This window comes from Anarrhichthys ocellatus, unplaced genomic scaffold, assembly GCF_004355925.1.
Source record: "Anarrhichthys ocellatus isolate YVR2014 unplaced genomic scaffold, GSC_Weel_1.0 scaffold18, whole genome shotgun sequence".
Taxonomy (NCBI): Eukaryota; Metazoa; Chordata; class Actinopteri; order Perciformes; family Anarhichadidae; genus Anarrhichthys; species Anarrhichthys ocellatus.
The window spans coordinates 4,686,159-4,705,268 of record NW_022280048.1 but is presented as its reverse complement, the minus strand read 5'-3'; the positions used below and the strand labels follow the sequence as shown (position 1 = coordinate 4,705,268).

At 42.2% G+C, this 19,110-nt stretch overlaps 1 protein-coding gene across 4 annotated transcripts; it reads left to right on the top strand.

Moving 5' to 3' along the window:
- The first annotated feature begins 120 nt into the window (after positions 1–120).
- slc8a4a (solute carrier family 8 member 4a) lies at positions 121–18,856 on the top strand. 4 transcript variants are annotated; one of them, XM_031857243.1, is made up of 10 exons: positions 121–199; positions 619–889; positions 1,222–1,297; positions 3,664–5,082; positions 5,219–5,733; positions 12,351–12,457; positions 13,409–13,527; positions 15,054–15,153; positions 16,170–16,442; positions 17,080–18,856. In XM_031857243.1, exons 4-10 carry the CDS (start codon positions 3,739–3,741, stop codon positions 17,457–17,459), a joined length of 2,838 nt encoding a protein of 945 aa, XP_031713103.1. In that variant the 5' UTR covers positions 121–199; positions 619–889; positions 1,222–1,297; positions 3,664–3,738; the 3' UTR covers positions 17,460–18,856. The 4 variants fall into 4 exon arrangements, with proteins under 4 accessions (XP_031713103.1, XP_031713102.1, XP_031713105.1 ...); XM_031857242.1 differs by lacking the exon at positions 121–199 and adding an exon at positions 206–512; XM_031857245.1 differs by lacking the exons at positions 121–199; positions 619–889; positions 1,222–1,297 and having other exon boundaries at positions 3,755–3,838; positions 3,925–5,082.
- Positions 18,857–19,110: the final 254 nt, after the last annotated feature.

Below are 19,110 nucleotides of genomic sequence, written 5' to 3'. Positions count from 1 at the left end.
TCACAGGAGACTTCTCTGCTATGACGGCTGATCACGAAAATGAGCAAATAATGACAATTCAGGAGTGAAATGGTCATTCATTCTGGACTCCTGATGCGCAGTCAGGAGGACCAGCCGTCTCCTCCCCTGTTTCTGCAGTGTTACTGCTCTTCCTTCTCGCTCATCGTTTCTTGTGCCAATGCTGCCCACCGCAAGAAGAGTAAGACAAGACCACCATTTGCATAACACCACACTCTTCTTTCTTGTCTGCCACCATCCCTCTGCTTGATATCCATCTTGTCCTGTTCCGTGTACTGTGTTTGCGTCCTCTCAATCCTTCACCATTCATTCACGCCTACTCTCATGTGCAGTCCTGTTTGGTTTCTTTGCGTTCTCCAGCTCAGACAGAAAAGCAAGGGAATTTTTTTTCACTCAGTTTATTTTTCCGAGGAAAGAACATCCTTGAAAGCCTTTTATAAATTGACTGTTTGGAAGAATTTCTGACTGATACAAGCGGGACGAATGAGGATAGAGTCAGTCATTTCAATTGATTATGTTACGCATCAACAATTGCACGTAACGTTAGCCTGGACAGGATCAAACTGAAAACGTATTGTGGTTTTTGAAAAAATGACTTAGGTTCGCGGAAGGTGTCGCCGCGCAGGAGCGAGGGGGATTTGATAAAAGCAACTAATCCGGCAGTGTTAAGTTTGCTGAGGTAGGGTACCTGTCAGAAGAAAAAATAGCGAAGAAGCACCGTGGAAAGCAACGCGTCAAAGACACCAGCGCAACAAGCCAACACCATTACACCAGCCTGCTGTGTGTATGGCACACGGGGTATCTTCCTCTGTAGAACTGGTGCAGGGTAGCCACGCTGAGACCAGGGTCCAGATGAGATTCGGGGCTTTCGGTGAGTATCTCTGGGACACTGCTGTGCGCACCAAATGGACCAGTCTTATGTGTCCCTCATGTAGCTACAGCGCACGGACGGGATAATCGGTTTTTTTTCCTGCGTCTGTAGTGTCCTATAATCTAGTCGTTTCAGAACCCATCTGTAATTGAACATTTTGAATTGTCTGTTACAATTTGTGTTTCTACTTGCTAAATCTACTGGCCCACATATCTGGCTTTTAATAAGCTTCTTAAAACTCTCTAATGTGGAATCCTTTCAGGCTAGTTTTCATGGTGATTATAAAAGTCTCTCTACAATTTGTTAATTCAAGATAACCTGTCTTTCCACAGAGCGATATGAAAGATAAGTGCATCTCCTGAGGCCACAACTTCCACACTGAGCTGACTCACTGACAACTGTAGGCAGGTGAGTAATGCAGTTCTTAGAATATTAAAAATAGGAGACATAGAAACATTAAATATATTTCTGCATGAACACCTTGGGTTGTCTCCACTATGCTCAGCCCTAAACCTCATGCAGTGGCTTCATGCAAATCAATGGTAGGCTACATGTTTTATATATTTTTTGCTTAGCTTTCTGTTAATTGATTATGTTCAATTCATGTTGTCTGCTAACAGTCACTTTGCTTTTTTTGTTCGTTTACACATTGCTTCTGCTTCATTTTCTTTCTGTTTGTTTTTTCATGACTTTTCATTCCCCAGATAGTAGAAATGGCATTTATCAGGAGTCTCATTACAAATTGAGACTGCCACCATTTGACGAAAAAAAAAAAAAAAACACCATCTCTCACAAAACGAGTGCTGGCATCAAAGTGTGACTCATTATGTACAAGTGTTTACTTGCCAACCTGAGACCTCTGCTTAGCAAACAGGAACATGTTTGAGGATCAAATCATCATCATTTTAATTGGGTCAGGGGCTTTTTTTCGGATTTGGATAATTTGGGAATTTTTAAAGGTTAAATGAGAAACTTAATGAAATGGAAGAGTGGCATCTTGCTGGGCGTTTCAGTGGTATACATCTTGCACTGAGGTGGTTAATCAATAAATGAATGTTGAATATCTGCAGATAATTGTAGTTCTGTACTGGTGGAGATCCAGCTTGGAATCTAATGTCTTTGGTGAGACTCAAATTATCAATGTAAGGAGGAAAAACTGTGCGCTTGGCAGTTGCGTTGACTAATAAATCCTGGATTCTTCAGGGAAACAAGACAGAGTATCTCTATGTTTCTGGACATTGTTAGCTTGTTGGTACCTGGTGATTTCAGAGAGGAATGCATATTAATGATCTGTGTATGGCACCAATAGGACGGAAGAAAAAAAATGTAGACACCTTTTGTTCCTATTGTGCTGTTTTATTCCTGTATAACGACCAGTTAGGCGAGCTTGCTTTTACCATAGAAACGTCACCCACTCAAAATTTGTGCAGGGTTGTGTGCCAGAGGAAAGCAGTGTTATATTGTGTTATAGGAAGGAATCAATGATGAAAGTACACAATCTTGTACTCTTGCCTCTAATGGTATATTGCCAGTATCCAGGGCTTTCTGAAATGCCTTTGTTAAATAATTAGGAAACATTCTTTGTAAACTAGACTGAGGATCATGTGTTTCTTGTTTCGCTGTGTTGCTCCTGATTGTTGTGTGAGTCGCTGTCCATGGTGCTGAATAAGCTGATGTTTCACTCTGTCTGATCAGCAGACATGTGTTGAGTTGTAACATAATTCTGTTGTTGCACAAACATTATTTGTTTATCTTTTATTTATAAGGCAACAAACAAACAAAAAGACAACTTAATTACTACATCTGTGCTGCGCTGCTTCACCCTGAAATGTTGCCTTGATGGAAAACGTGCACTCTAGTTATGCAGGTCTACTCTCTGCTGCACGTCGATGAGAGCATGTGCTGTACATAAGGCATTGTCAAATCTCTTCTGCTGTAGGTAGGCAACCTATTTTTGAGATGGAGATGGTCTTAACATTTTAATTAGGAAGCACCAGATTACATTCCTGGGCTTTTTTTCCCCTCTCCTTTCCTCTGTTCACATCGATGCACATGTTAATCCTGCATTGAGCATTGATGCAGTACTCCCTGAATTGTTCACTCAGGCTGTTTATGGCCACTGTGCTGCCAAGAAAACCACTGTGAAATTATTTTAAGTTGTCCCCTGACATAGTTTAAATGGCTTGTGCAAAATGTAAAAAAAAAAAGGGTGTTGACTAAAATGTTTGCATTAAACAATATATTGCAGAGTAGAGTTGAGAGGCATGCTGAAATTCCATCAGAGATCAGGATTGTTTCTTTTTTGAATAATCTTATAATATCTTTATCGGTAGGTATGGGATGCTGCCTAAGAACAACTGCTCTTTCCTTGTTATGCTGTCAGTGAAGATTATTTTTAGAATCCCCTCTAACTTGACAATACATGGTGGACTGAGTCACTTTTTCCCTCAATACTACAGGTGCAGAGGGTAACATTTCTACCGCTGCTTAGCACCGAATGACCACATTATGTGTGTGGGTGTTGGACAGGGTAGTTCAATACCAATGACTCAATGATTAGTAGGTGCCAATATTTCTGGCTTTCCAAACTCGAACCGATGAAACTGTTGGATCCCACGTCATTTGCATGCAAAAGAGTACTGCTAAAGTACTTCTGTGATGTTATATGCTTGTCCAGGTTATAGAAGGAATATAACCCTGAGTGGTGAACATCTGACGCAGAGAATGTGACGATCTCATCCTACACGCAAATATCTTACTCTTCTGTCTTTCAGACATTTGGATAGACCTTCACATGTGACGTGGATTGAACTCCGGCATCAGAAGACTGCAAGCATCATCACGCTGCAATGTCTCTGCACAAGAGTATCCTGAATTTCACTCCCACTTTCACGCCATGTATGTTTATCTCCTTTCTGCTGGTCCTGCTCCCAGGAGTCACTCATTTCTCCCAGGGCAGCACCAGCCATGAAGACACTGACAGCACACCAGGCAACTGCTCCAGTACTGATAACTGCTCCGAGGGCGTGGTGCTGCCCATGTGGAACCCCCAAAACCCTGCGGTGGGTGACAAGGTGGCACGCGCCATTGTTTACTTTGCAGCCCTAATATACATGTTCCTGGGCATGTCCATTATCGCAGACCGCTTCATGTCTTCTATCGAAGTAATCACTTCTCAGGAAAAGGAGATCACGATTAAGAAGCCCAACGGTGAGACAACGACAACTACTGTCCGCATCTGGAATGAGACCGTATCTAACCTGACTCTGATGGCGCTGGGCTCATCTGCGCCAGAGATCCTGCTTTCCGTCATTGAAGTTGTCGGTCATAATTTCGAGGCTGGATCTCTGGGTCCCAGCACGATTGTGGGCAGCGCTGCATTCAACATGTTTATTATCATCGCTATCTGTGTCTATGTGGTGCCAGAAAATGAAACTCGCAAGGTAAAGCACCTGCGGGTGTTTTTTGTCACTGCTGCCTGGAGCGTGTTCGCCTACATCTGGCTGTATCTCATTCTCTCTGTGGTCTCCCCCGGAGAGGTGGAGGTTTGGGAGGCCGTCCTCACCTTCCTCTTCTTCCCTCTCTGTGTGCTGCAAGCCTGGATTGCAGACCGGCGCCTGCTTTTCTACAAGTACGTCCACAAGCGGTATCGTGCCGACAAGACCCGTGGCATTATCATTGAGTCCGAGGGAGATGCCATGTTCACTAAAATGGACTTGGAGATGGACGGCCCGGGTGTGAACTCCCACACTGACCCCAAAGAGGCTCTGGATGGAATGCTGGAAGGGGTGGAGGAAGGTGGAGGGATGAGTGCGGAGCAAGTTCAAGAGGATGAGGCCCGACGGGATATGGCTCGCAATCTAAAAGACTTAAAACAAAGGCACCCGGAGAAGGACATGGAGCAGCTGATTGAGATGGCCAACTACCAAGTGCTGGTCCATCAACAGAAGAGCCGGGCCTTCTATCGCATTCAAGCCACGCGTATGATGATCGGAGCCGGGAACATCTTGAAAAAGCACGCCGCTGACCAGGCCAGGAAGGTGGTGAGCTGTCATGAGGCCACTGGGCAAGAGGAAGATCCCAACACCATCTACCTGCAGTTTGAAACCTCTCACTACCAGTGCTTTGAGAACTGTGGCTCACTGAAGCTGTCAGTGACCCGGCATGGAGGAGAAAGTGGCTGCACTGTGAAGGTAATAAGAAGTAATGATTGTAAAAGCTCATGCTCGATTTACAATCAAATTCAATTGCTTGAGGCATAAGATATATTAATAATTCAGCATTTTATTAAAACTCCATTAAACGTTCTTCTTTGCTTGTGCCACTCAGGTGGACTACCGTACCGAGGATGCGACTGCCAATGCCGGCTCAGACTACGAGTTTGCTGAGGGCACTTTGGTCTTCAAGCCTGGTGAGACAACAAAAGAGTTCACTGTTGGCGTTATTGATGATGATATTTTTGAAGAGGATGAGCACTTCTACGTGCGTCTGAGTAATCCACGTATCGCGCACCGGGCTGAGGTCTCCCTCCTGGAGCCAAGCTCCATCACCTCCAGCAACAGCATGGTGGGCACCTCCCATGTTCCTCCAAAGGCAGCCCTGGGCAGCGCTCCCACCGCCACGGTTACCATCTATGACGACGACCACGCTGGTATTTTTACGTTCGAGAGCAAGTCCATGAGGGTCAGCGAGAGCATCGGCAACATGCAGGTGAAGGTTCACCGAACTTCCGGGGCGAGGGGAAAGGTGGCGGTGCCCTACCACACCGCCGAGGGCACCGCCAAGGCCGGGGAGGACTACGATGAGGTGTCCGGCAAGCTAGAGTTTCAGAACGATGAGACCATGTGAGTGACAATTGTTCCTTTTCTTCTTTGATGTGATGACTTGTTGCTGCTTCTCATCACTTTATCAAACATCACAGCCCCCATGTTGACATGTTAAACAGTCCTGCTAGATTACTGTAAATGATCTATTCTGGTAAAGGATAAAAGGACTATTTTTATGAGTCATAGATATGTTGGCTCTGAGAAGTTTAGATCTTTCAGAGCAAGGACGTGGGAGGATAAGAGGATATAATTGTGAGACAGATAATGAAACAATTGAGATGATGTAAAAGGGAAAAAAAGGAAATGAAGAAGAAGAAGAAGAAGAAGAAGAAGAAGAAGAAGCATAGAAGCAGCCTTCAATGAATGAATTAACACAGGATTTCTGTGCATTTCATTCTGATGAGAAATAAAAACTCCACTGCAGAAAACAAAGGAAGTACATGTTAGCGACAGAGCAGAGGAAAGAGTATCAGGCAGGTGAATGCACAACAGAGAGGAGGGGATGAGGGTCTAGCAGCTACTGAAACAAGTGTATGCAAGGAGACCTGTGTGACATTTTCAACAAAAGGATTCGTGGATGCACCAGCAGAGAAGCATATAAAAAGAGCAGGGAGGAAGAGTACAGAGAGAGGTGAAGGTGTGATGTTGTTCCAGCTTTTCTCTTCAACGTTGTGTGGAGGGTTTGGCAGCATGACGAGTACACTTGTGTTTTATGATGTGATGAGCAAAGGAGCTGGCAATTATCTGCAGCAGTGTTTTTTTTTTTGTTTTTAGTTAAAAAAGAACTGAACTGTATCAAGCTCATCACATGAAAATCTTTTCCAGCATGCCAAAGGACAAAACAAAGGAATGAAATGTGTCAGATGATTCCGTCTGTGTGAGGAGCATTTCAGGGCTCGTGTGTAGGTGTATTGTGTAGGTCGGCTGAGTGGGAGGAAAGGCAGGTGAATACGCTGTGTCAAAGAGAATGCAGATCTCTCTATTTGTATGTTTGGCCTCGCAAAAAAGGTGAGATGTTATTATATATGTGTCTGTGTGTTTGTCAGTTTGCTTGTGCACATGTATCTGCATGTTTGCTTGCTTTTTGTGCATTTTTCTGTGTGTCTTTTTAAGAGTGTATGCCTGTGCGCTGAATCCACTTCAAACCCACATCAAACAAAATGTCGCTCCAAAGGGGAACTAAAAAGAGCTTCTTGAGCATCAAAAGCAATTAAAGAGAGTGAAGAGGGGTTAAAGGAGTCCCAAACGTTCTCCACGCAGCGCAGGCGGCAACAGAAGCTGTAGTTAATGAGACAGTAGTGCATAGCATGAAAATTAGAAGCTGGCAGCCTGTATCTGCATTCAAATGGAGACTGAGCATTAGACAAAATCCTCACCTACAGAGCCAAGTATCTGTTCATCTAACTGTAGCAAGCTGACAGTGACACAAGCATCTGCACACTTCATATTATCTGGAGTCATGCTTCTCTCGACAGCCGCCATGCAGCAGGAGAGCTGTGGAGAGCAGGATCCAGCAGAGCAGGACAGTTTGCTCTGGGAAAATGGATGAAAAGAAAACCCAAAAGCGACGGGGAAATGCCAAAGCTTTTCTCCACTGCCCCTGCGCTCCTCTGAATAACAAACAAGGACTTAAAGGCGAATGCAGGGGCACTCTGATCATAGGTAAAAAGGTCTGGCTCAGAGCTTGAGTCAGAATTGCCCGGTCCAGTCGGGTTAAATCACAGCAGCTTACTTATCTTTTTAGCCAGCTGTATTTTGAATCTAAATACCTAAGAAGGTTAGAGAAAGAAAGGCAGCATACATCTCTATTTGCCACATAAAGATATTCATCAGTGTATTTATCAATTGAGCCAAAGTTCCCCTGTTGAACAGATTTTCAAGGACCTAAGTCTTGTACACTATCACATTTTGTTCCTGCTTAATGCTTCTCAGATCCCCAAGTCGCACTGAATATTTCATGAGGTTGTTTAATTCGGAGCGTTCCGCCAGTCCTGTTAAAAGATGCAGGTGAAACCGCATAACATTTAAAGGATTTTGGCTTTTAATATCCATGCATGTATTTATGCAGAAAAGCTTGCCAATGCTCCGTGTTCAATGTATATCTTCCCATATCTCACTGCTCAGCAGGCTGCCAAAGTTCATCCTTCAAACAAAGCTGGCTTTTCTCACCCAAGTGTTTCCCTGGGCGTTCAGGACAAAGAGCTGACACTCGGCAGCAGGCCTCCAGGCAGCTCTGTGTGTGTGTGTGTGTGTGTGTGTGTGTGTGTGAGTGTGTGTGTGTGTGTGTGTGTGTTACAGTGCATCTTGCTTTGTGTGTCTTTCTGTACATATGCCAGTCCCGGTCGATGTTTGAGCATGCAGAGGAGCGAAAGAGGAGGAAGGCTAGTTTTTAAGCTTGTGCCGTGGAGCCAGGAGGAACGGTTTAAAATCCGGCCGTGCAGTTAAATAATAATTTACCATCTAAATTCTGCACTGCAGTAAATAGATTATGATACAGACACAAACCTCTGAGCGAAAATAAACAGGCTGAACCGTTTTACATTCTGTGTTTATGGATTAGAGGAAGATCTGCAAAGATCCTTTGATGCGTGTGTGTAGCTTCCTCTTGTATCTGTTTTCGTTAGCGCCTCAAAATGTGTGGCACTTACACACTAGTTGAGGCTGAGGTGGATAACGGGGGCAGTTATATAAGCTTAGATGAAAGAGATGTGAGGAGATCACTTCTGAAAAGGAAAATCAGTACCCTGATATTCTTTATTTCTCACGCTTAATGTAGTCAGCATCAATATCGTTCTGCACTTCCTGACAAACACACAAAAGTGGAGCAGCGGCGGCAGGGTATAGGGTCATGTTATCATCTGTAACTGCCATATCAGAGGAGTGCAGAGTTGCGGCGGTGAGCAAGCCAGCGGGTCACGCTCACCAAGGAGAAGCTCGGATAATAACACACACATAAGGAGAGTGAAGTGACGTCATTCTTTGCTGAAGTGGAAATTACTCCACTATACCTTTGCAAATATAATAATATCCTCATGTCGTGTATGGCTCCTTTAAGATTAGGCTTAATTGAGGGTGTCGCCACTTTGGGCGACAGGTGGGTGCCATACCAGTATGCTTCAGCTCCCAGATGATCCACCTCTTTGCCTATTTGTAGAGTGAGGCTGTGTCGTCACTGCCAAGATGGCAACACAGGCTTTTCAGAAACCTGGTGACATCAGAGAGACTACATCCATATTTTATAATGTCTATAAACTGGATATAATCTGGATATACCAAAAAAACAAAACCGATTTGAGGTGGCAGTCTGAACAAGCCCAAAAGTGTTTATAGTTCTGGAAAAAGCTACACTCTAGACGCAGTTAAAAGCGGGCCGTCATAGAGCAGGAGGAGACGCATTAAACATTTTTTAAATATGGGGCCGCACATTTCTGCAGTTCTGAATTACATAGCTGGCAGCTTTAGTCTTGTTGTGTTATATGTTGAAATTGTCCTCGCTCAGTAGTTTAGACATCATTCAGCAGCCCTTCTCAATTATGTTGCCGCAAAATATTTGCAAGTTCAAGTTATGATAAGAGTCGTATATCATTATCAATGTCAATAACCTTTTGTTTCTGTATAATTATCCTGTACATAATAACCCAACAACATTTTAAAGTGGAGACAATGTAATACTGCAGATATGAGAAACACATTTCTGCTTTCTGTTCATATTCAGCTACAATGCAGTCTCTCTGGAGCTGGTAGAGTTCCAGTAACTTGCTCAAGGACACATGCTGACATATTGGTTTGAGCCATGATTCTTCAACTGAATGGCAGTGCACCTGTTCAGTCGTAGGCATTTGAAATACTGTCATGCATTTCTGCATTCACTCATTCTCCCTACTGGCGTCCTTTTTGTCAGGCTCTCAGGAGGACTATCCCCAACATGCAGAGTGCAGAAAGCAGAGATACTCTCCAAGGGTGAACATGGAGGCATACAATCACTCACACTTATACCTGTGGGCAGTTTGGAGACTCCAGTCCTCATGACTTTCTGTATATGTCTTTTGGCTGTGGGAGGAAACTGGAGCATCCTAACCAAACCGACGCACAATGTGGAGGAGCGGGAAACTCCCAAAACAAGTTCACACAGCTGCCGTCCTTTTTTTTTCAGAGGTGAAAGTCTCAACTGCAAAGCCATATCCCCATAGGGCCTCTGCTGGTTTTCCCTCCGCTCAGGACAATCCAGCGACCTAATGCACAAACAAAACATATCCACATTTCCACAGTCAATAGACTGCTAGAAAAAAAATCAAAGATATAAACACTGAGCCTTCTACATTCGTATGGTATTCATAAAAACAGCCAGTCCGACTTTCCACACATGCAGTACAGATTGTTTGTTTAAGGTGAAACAGACATCGAACTCCAGAGCTCAAACAACACAGTCCTGACATCCTTCACAGTTGTGTGTGACAGATACAATAGCAGGGTATGTTACCCAACATGGCTTTTTAGAAACTATCCCAAGTATGGATCCGACAGGCGGACCGAGATGATAAACTGTGAAATGTGATTTGCAGTAGGTAATAGATTCTAAATACAGTCTAGATAGATTCCAACTGTGCCTGTTGTAATGAGAGCGCACATCGACATGCAGAGATACGGGGTTTAGGAAGCAGAACTGGGATGAGCTTTACCATTTTAACCTGATTCTTACACTGACCATTTCAAACTCCAAGGAAGACTGTCGGACAAGAAGCATCTCAAGCATCCACCACCAAAGGATAGAAAGATGTTTTTGGAAATACGCTAACTTGCTGAGATACCACGAGATGGAGCAATTTCATAGAGTTTACAGTCTTTATGCTAAGCTAACAAACTGCAACTGCAGCTTTATATATTAGAGTAAAGACACAAGACTGGTACGGAACTTCTCATCTGTCAGTAAGAAAGCAAATTTCCCAAAATGTTGATCTGTTCCTTTAACAAGTTTATTAGCCTACTTGCTACTAACTCGATACATCGGTCAGTTTCTGGAAATCTTACAAGGTGAAGAGTTACAAAATCTGAACTTTTTTCTACACTGTGAACATATATTTATTTTTAATTTGAACCTACTTCAGAGACATGGGAGCCACACACTTTAACAAAGCTCCACTGGGTTGTATTACTTTAACATGTAATACTTTTTCAGTTAGTTTGGTTTCTTGATTGCCGGTTTTCCATGAGCTATATTCGGCGTGGTAGCGGGTCTAGAGTTCTGGCACATTCAGAATTGATACAGAACTTACCAAAAATCCAAACTGAATGCAGTCCTTTTGTTCACTTTTTGTGTTATTATAAACCCTGCTATTAGACTCTGGCATAGGTTGAGATTTAAATTGCCACCTAATCATCCTAATGCAGTATGTGAACCAACTTCCCTGCTGCTTTTTGACAGCCTTTCATTTCTTGTATTTTAGCGAGAGGTCTGCGAAGTGTTAATGATTGTTTGATTCCTGCCTGTTATATCTTCATACACTTAAAGACAAACAGGATCTGCCTAAAGTGGTATGTAGACTTATATAAAAACGGCTGCTGTGTGAATACAGTCCATAGCAACTGATCCACACTTTATTTGAAGGCCTTTCCACGAGGCTTTAAAGTAAACTTACTGTGTCCCTGTACATATCGCACTTGAAATAACATCTTGTTCAAAAGATAAACTATTTTTCTTTTCCATTGTAAGGACTTTAGGCTGTACTGCGATTCCCTTTGCTCCCACTGGCATGACTTTCCTTGACATCAGACTGCAGATGACGTATCACTCGTGTTTAAAATAAACTTCTTCTCTTCCGCAAGCAAAAGGCTCTACCAGCGTGTTGTCGAATTCTGAGTGTACATGAGTAGACAGAAATAGACAGCCACCCACATATCATTAGGGAGATGGAGGGAGAGGGAGAGAAAGACTCACTGTGACAGTGTGGGAGAATGAAGCGGGCTGAGGCAAATATGTCGGCCACAGTTTGACACCACATCCTCACGTGTTTTCACGTAGCACTCAGATTTAACAGTAAAAAAAGCTGTATTTCTAAATATGTCTTAAGAGTTTGCCTGAAACCTGCATGGATTCCTACATCGCTGGTGCTTGATTTCCACTGAGAACAAGATAATAATCCAATTTCCGATGACTTATAGCTTGAAGTGTGTGGGGAGGGGTGTGAGCTATCTCGCTATGGTTCTCTTTTGCTCTAATGGAATTAATGGTGTAGAAGGAGTCCGCCCTCTTGTGGGGTGCTGGGAAATATATATATATACATATATACTGTATCTATATTCATGTTTTACAGAGTGTTCTGTACTACAGGATATTTCTTAATTTGTAACAAATCTCCAGCTTCCATCTTCTTGGCTAACATCTATATTTCACAATTCATTGTGTAGGCAGTTTACACAGTCTGTATACGTACAAAAGCACGGCCTTAGCATTAGAAACTACTCTTAATAGATGCGTGGAATATTTTTTAGATTTTTTATTTCAGTAACAACTGCAAACTGTGGGTTAACGCATATTAAATGCTGCTGATATTTCCTAAATAATGCTAATTAACTCAATCCCGCATCTCTGTTTGGCTCCATCCTTTCCTTGTTCCTTGACCCCCCTCTGCTTTCAGGAAGATGCTGAATGTGAAGGTCATTGATGACGAGGAGTACGAGAAGAACAAGACTTTCACTATTGTGTTGGAGGAGCCCATCCTGCTGGATGTGGGACAGAGACACGGTGAGCTGAGCACACAGCTGCATGCTACAGCAGCAGAGGGATTTTCCTCATCATTTTTATGGCTGGACTAAACATTATTTCACGTCCCCTGTCATTTATATTAAATTTTAATTCTTGGGCTAGAGCAGTTTATATTCATTGATGCAAATTCCTCTTGACTCTGGGGAAACTCTAAGGTGTGATCTCTTTAGTCCCTTTGGTGCATTTCATAGCCACGCTTTATGCTGCAGTACTCAAGGTTTAATTGTTGCTCTGTGAAACAGCTCGGGTTCAAGTAGTTTGATCAAAGTTAGAGCTATAAGGCACAAAGGAGTTATTCATAATGGGTTCATTTTTTTTTAAATGCCTTACACAGTTGCACATTAATCCTATTTTGTAAAGGTATTGTAATGGCTGACAACATTGCAAAAGAAAATAGAAACACAATTTATTTCAGATTTGGTAATTTGTCATTTGAGTATTGACATGAAGGGATCTGTCTTAAATTAAAGTTTTTTCCATCAACTTTGTGATATTGATTGTATTAGTAGCATGCCCATGCCCACCATAAGATCCTCAAAAAATGAAGTCAACAATGCCACATCATCGAAATAATCAGTTCTTGGATGCATACAAACAAAGAGCATTTTAGGAATGATCACAAACTAAAATGGAATATAGTAAGATGTTTTTTTGTTGAACTACCTGAAATGAATCAGGCAGTACTTGGAAATATAACCGATGTGTTCGGTTATATAACTTGGTTATACATCGGTTATATAACTTGGAAATATAACCGATGTGTTCCATTCACAGCACATGCTCAACACTCATCCTAATGTCACATTTGATCCTGAGTATGCTTAACTCATCCAACCACACCGGGTTTGCTTTACGGTATCTCATATTGTAGCAAATCCCCCATGTGGGAAGTACTGGCTGATAATTTACACACCTGTTTCTCTCGCGCAGGAGACACCAATGATAACAAGACAGCAGCGGGATCGGAGGATGTGTCAAAGATGGGCTGCCCCTGTCTGGGCGAGCACACTAAGCTGGAAGTGGTAATTGAGGAGTCCTATGAATTCAAGGTAACTTAAAATAAACAGCTTTTTATTTACGTCAGAGCCCTACTCACTTATCACACTGATGTTTGCGTACTTCAATACTTCTCACAAGCTGCTATGGACTGATGAATGCCAATATTTAGTTTGTTCTTACAAGATTTGCCTTCTCTCCTCCGACTGAATATCCATCAAAGCAGTTCTTTGGACACCAGAGAGGCAGTCACAGCCTTCAATTAAAATATTTTGAAGACACTGGGAGCTCATAACTCTCTATTAATTATCCTCTCTTTTCTGTCCATGCTGACCTTGTTCAGTAGTTTGTTCATGTGTTTCATACTGCAACACAGTTAGAGCTGGGGCGTGGTGCCAACATAAAACACTGATATTTCTGACTCTTACAGCAATATCTGTTATGTCATAATATTTGGGGTATGACTGTTAGGTATTCGTATTTCATCTAACTTGGCAGGGGTAATAAATAATTGATGAAATGCATGTAACTAATGGCTCTGGCAGTAAAGTCAGTCACTCATCATTTCATCCAGCTTGAATAGTCAAATAAGTTGAGAAAAAAGAAACATTTTAAACGTAATGCAGCATTCAATTTTGTATTGCACTGCCATAAAGTTAGAGGTTTTGGGGTTCTTGCAAGAGACAGATTAAAAAAGAAATGCTCAAACTTGATGCAGCAGAGCCCAAGATATCCTGACTTAAAAACTCAAACAAGAGTTACCGCCTCATGGTTGTATGTCAAGTTGCAGTTAACATCCATGTCTGTCCAAAATGTCATCACTTCATCATTTTATCCTATTAGACATTTGGGCAAAATTGTCATAATTAGCATATGATGTCTTGAGTTATGGCCTCTGAATGACATTTGCTCAGCAAATTCTAATCAGTTCATCCTTTATGAAGAATTTGAAGAAATTTCCTCTCGGCGTTCCTGAGATATTGAGTTCACGACAATTGTACATATGTCCGGACAAATGGACAGATGCACGGAGAACCCAAAAACATATAAGGCCTTCCACCACGGCCGTCCCCTGGGATGACACCACCATGACATTTTTAGGGTCATTTTCTCAGACTTTAAAAAGCTCCTCTCACAGCCATTTTCCAACAGTTTTTGAGTAGTCATCTTGAAAAAGTAAACTGATCTTCATGTATAAAATTGGTGGTGTTCCCCTTTAAGACCAGATTCAAGCTGTAACATGATATTGCACTTATACTTAGAGGCTCCAGTTTCATGTGTTGATACTAACGGCTCTACTTTCTGCACTGGTGTAAAGCAGCTTTATGCTGGCGATGTACCTTTTTCCTGGGGGATAGTGGAGTTTCTTGCTCCCCTGCATCTCTTTTGGTGACTCACTGTGCACCAGAGTGGGAAGAGTGACTTGGTGAATTGCAGCTTAATTTACCACATCAGCGTCCCTAGTCTCATATGACAGTTAAGATTAAGATTATATTGATACTGTATACTGCGTGACTGTAAAGAGATGGCTACTAACAACCTGTCCTTTTGCTTTCTTTGTCCTCGTGGCCGTCTACAGAGCACAGTAGACAAGCTGATTAAGAAGACGAACCTGGCTCTGGTGGTGGGAAGCAGCAGCTGGAGGGAGCAGTTTGTTAGTGCTGTCACTGTCAGTGCAGGTGAGTCACAGCTTTGTGAAATGTCTCCTCTGTTCATCCCTGTGAGACCGGACCTGTGGAAGATTGAGTCTGCAGGCTGGATCCGGTCCACCAGCTGCTACTTAAAGGCCTCACTGTGGTGATGTCTCTTTCAGATACTTGTTTAATAAATTCCCAAAGGCTCCAGTTTGGTGGAATTTAAAGAAAGGCTTAATTTACTGGATAATGAATGAAAGAGATTACAAAAACAGAGCCTGTTTTAATATATTTTAGCAATTAGGCACTTATTTGCTACTCCCTTTTAACCCAGACATTTTATTAAAAATGCATGATGTGGAGAATTCCTTGTGTGGCTCAACATAAAAACTAAACTTGTCCAAGCTCTGCCTGGACAATTAATAGCTCTGAAGTATTTATGTATTATGAATGTGGTATGGTGAACCCTTTTTATTTTTGCCCTTTCAAAAGCCATTCACTTTGTGAACCTTTTAGGTCTGCACTAGCGCACACAGCATTTAGGCTAAAAGCGTACAGTAGACACCAGATCAGTGTCATTCTGTTAATACCCTCCTTTCTCTCGGTTGCATTCTGAGGTCACTCATATTTTCACAACATAGGCATATATAGGCAGGAAGCATACTCTCTCTCTCTCTATATATATATATATATATGCTTGTATATAAGCATGCTTCCTGCCTATATGTATGTCTCAATCACTCGTAGTCGTAGCTATATTTACAGATTTAATGTAATGATTTGAAAGGGTTAGCTCCCACACATTCGTCAAATGTCTTAAATGTGGTGGGGGTGCTATCTAAGCTTGATTGTAGCATTAACTGGACCTATTTACTGTTTTATGATTCAATATTAATTCATGAACTGAGATGTGATGTCACAGCTAGATGAGATGATACATACCATGATTCAGTCCTCTACACTGCAGGATACGGTCTTCAGATAGTCTGTCAAAAGAGAAGGCAGACGCAGCAGGTCTTGGTACGTATTTTGCAGGCCTTCACGCATCTATTCTTTCTCAGGTGATGATGACGAGGAAGAGAGCGGGGAGGAACGTTTGCCCTCCTGCTTTGATTACATTATGCACTTCCTGACAGTTTTCTGGAAAGTCCTCTTCGCTTTTGTCCCACCCACTGAGTACTGGAACGGCTGGGCCTGTTTCATCGTGTCCATTTCCCTCATCGGCGCTCTGACGGCTGTGACCGGGGACTTGGCCTGTCATTTCGGCTGCACCGTGGGTCTCAAAGATTCAGTCACCGCTGTGGTGTTCGTGGCCCTAGGCACCTCTGTTCCAGGTGGGCGTCTGTGGTTTCCAACAGCTCTAACGGTAGACTTGTCCTGGGTTTCCTCTTGGGGTTTGTGCGGGCAGTAGAAGCAGCTGCCTGGGAAAACTTGTGGAGCCTCTAAATCCGCCTGTGATGTCAGAGTAATTCTCTCCTGAGCCCCTGTCTTGAACATTAACAAGTTGTAAACAAAGATAAAGCCTGTTTCACTTGTTAGTCTCTCTGTGCTGCCTAATTGTATCCCCATTGCACTAAACACTGCCACAGCGAGGCACAAATAAGAATATGAAAATTAGTCGTTGACAGCTCAGTTAGCCCCACACACTCCTTCAAGTTTGCAGGTTAGTTACAGTATCTCTCTCTCTACCACACTATCGCATACCAATTTTCTACCACAAAGATAAAGTTTTATGCTCCATATCTCTTGGCTTATTTTAAATGAACTGACTCACTTTGTGCCCCATGAGTTATTTCATTTCATAATACCTGTAATATTTGTCCAAAGTTCCTGGTAGTTGAGGGTTTAAGGGAGGGTCCCTGTCAGAGTCTGTGCACACCGCTAATGTCCACCAGGAGGCTGATTTGAAAACAAATTACTGTTTTCTATTTCTTTCTTTATGCTTAATTCATATCTCTCTTTCTTTCACAGACACATTTGCAAGTAAAGTGGCTGCCATACAGGACCAATACGCTGACGCCTCCATCGGCAACGTGACGGGCAGCAATGCAGTGAATGTGTTCCTGGGCATCGGGGTGGCGTGGACCATCGCTGCCGTTTACTGGAAGAGCAAAGGAGAGGTGTTCAAGGTGGACCCAGGCTCCCTGGCCTTTTCCGTCACCGTCTTCACCTCCATGGCGCTGGTGTGTGTCATGGTGCTGCTCTACCGCCGGCGTCCCAGCGTGGCAGGCGGAGAGCTTGGGGGCCCACGGACACCCAAGCTCCTCACCTTCTTCATGTTCCTCTCCCTCTGGTTCATCTACATCCTGCTGTCCTCCCTGGAGGCTTACTGCCATCTGCCTAGCTTCTGAGACAGAGGGAGACACACAGACACGGCTCCTCTCCTTGTTTTTACAGTCTATTGAACGTGTTTTTTCTCTGTTTTTGTCTATTTCCACAAAGGTTTATAACTATTTGTATCATTAGTTATTATTGATACCGCGCAATATTTGATTGACTTTGAATCTTTGGACTTTGGAACTTTGCTGCCACCCACTATGCTGTGAAGTATAGCTTTAGCCACTGAAAAGAAACCTTTTCTTGACTTTTCTTCCTTTTTTTGAACTGCTATGTTCCACTGAACATTTATCTAACCACTGCTATCGGCATAAATCGCATCAAACCTTCTATCACTTGGGTTTTTAAGTGTTAAGAAAGCACAAGAATAGAGCAGTATATTTCTAATTGTGTTATTAAATGGAAAGTTAAAAGTGCATGGGATGACGTTATACTGATATTTACATAAAATGAAAGCCATTACTGAGGCTGAAGTGATATATTTGTGTGTTGATATTTATTACTCTATCTATACATTAATTATTCATTGTATATCATGTAAACGATGAACATTGTGCGTGGGAGTTTTGTGAAAGAGTAGGTTTGTTTACTTTTGCACGTGATCTTATTAAGAGTTTCTTGGTAATCTATTTTAAAGTACTGTATGTAATATTTTGATATGGCTGTTGATGTGTTGATGTGTTCCTGTACATGTGAATCACAGCTGTATCATAATCTCTTCACTGCCAGGTCCCCTTTCCCACAAAGCTTTTTCAATCAGTATCATGTTTGACATAGCCAGGGTTAAAAACGCATTTTTTTTTACAACATAAATCTTAAAATTGTCTGTGAAGTATAAATTATTTGAGCATATATAGAATTCTTTGCGTGTGTGTAAGGTATGTGTAAGGTATGTGTATGGTGTGTGTGTGTGTGTGTGTGTGTGTGTGTGTGCGTGCACCTCTGCTCTCCAGCACAAATTGGCGAAAGGCATGGCACTATTTCGTCATTGTTTGCACAAGTGCAGCCTGAGTACGGATATGAGATGGACATCAGTTTTCGTATCTGTCACGCTGACACATGTGAACATTTTTCAAATTCAGTTTAGTAAAAGCACAGCAGAGAGCAAAGGGTCAAATGAGTCTAGGAAGAGTAACTAGATTGCACAATCACCGAACAGGTCCATCATCTGGGATGAAACAATGTGCTAAAAGAAAAGACGTGTAGAGTATTTCCTTAAAAGTGTCTCCTTGTGTCGCACAGTAGTTGATATTGAAGTTTGTTTTTTATTTAACCTAGAATCTGTAGAGCCATATTTATTGTAACAGTATTACAGCAAAGGTATTTATATGATCAATTTTAGTTTTATTGATATGCACGTTTAATGTACAAAAAGTGGAAATAAATGTTGCTCATTTATGATGCTGTAAAACTCCTTGTTGTCTTAATTTCACATCTTCAATGAATGAATACTCTGTCTTTCACGATTAGGTCTATAGCCAAATAACCAAAACACATGGTTAAAAAACTCACCAATGTTACCCTATTTAGATGTATAATTAATCTGAATATTAACTCTTTCTTTTTCTGACAATATAATAGAACGCAGTGCAACAAATCAAAGTACACACAAACTACAGCCTTATAAATCACCACAGTCAAAACAACACTCGACAGTGGTGGAAG

Coding starts and splice junctions, on each gene's coding strand:
- slc8a4a (XM_031857243.1), top strand. CDS start 3,739: ATGTCTCTGCACAAGAGTATCCTGAATTTCACTCCCACTTTCACGCCA. Junction 13,528..15,053: donor AGGAGTCCTATGAATTCAAG/GTAACTTAAAAT, acceptor GGCCGTCTACAG/AGCACAGTAGACAAGCTGAT. Junction 15,154..16,169: donor TGCTGTCACTGTCAGTGCAG/GTGAGTCACAGC, acceptor ATTCTTTCTCAG/GTGATGATGACGAGGAAGAG.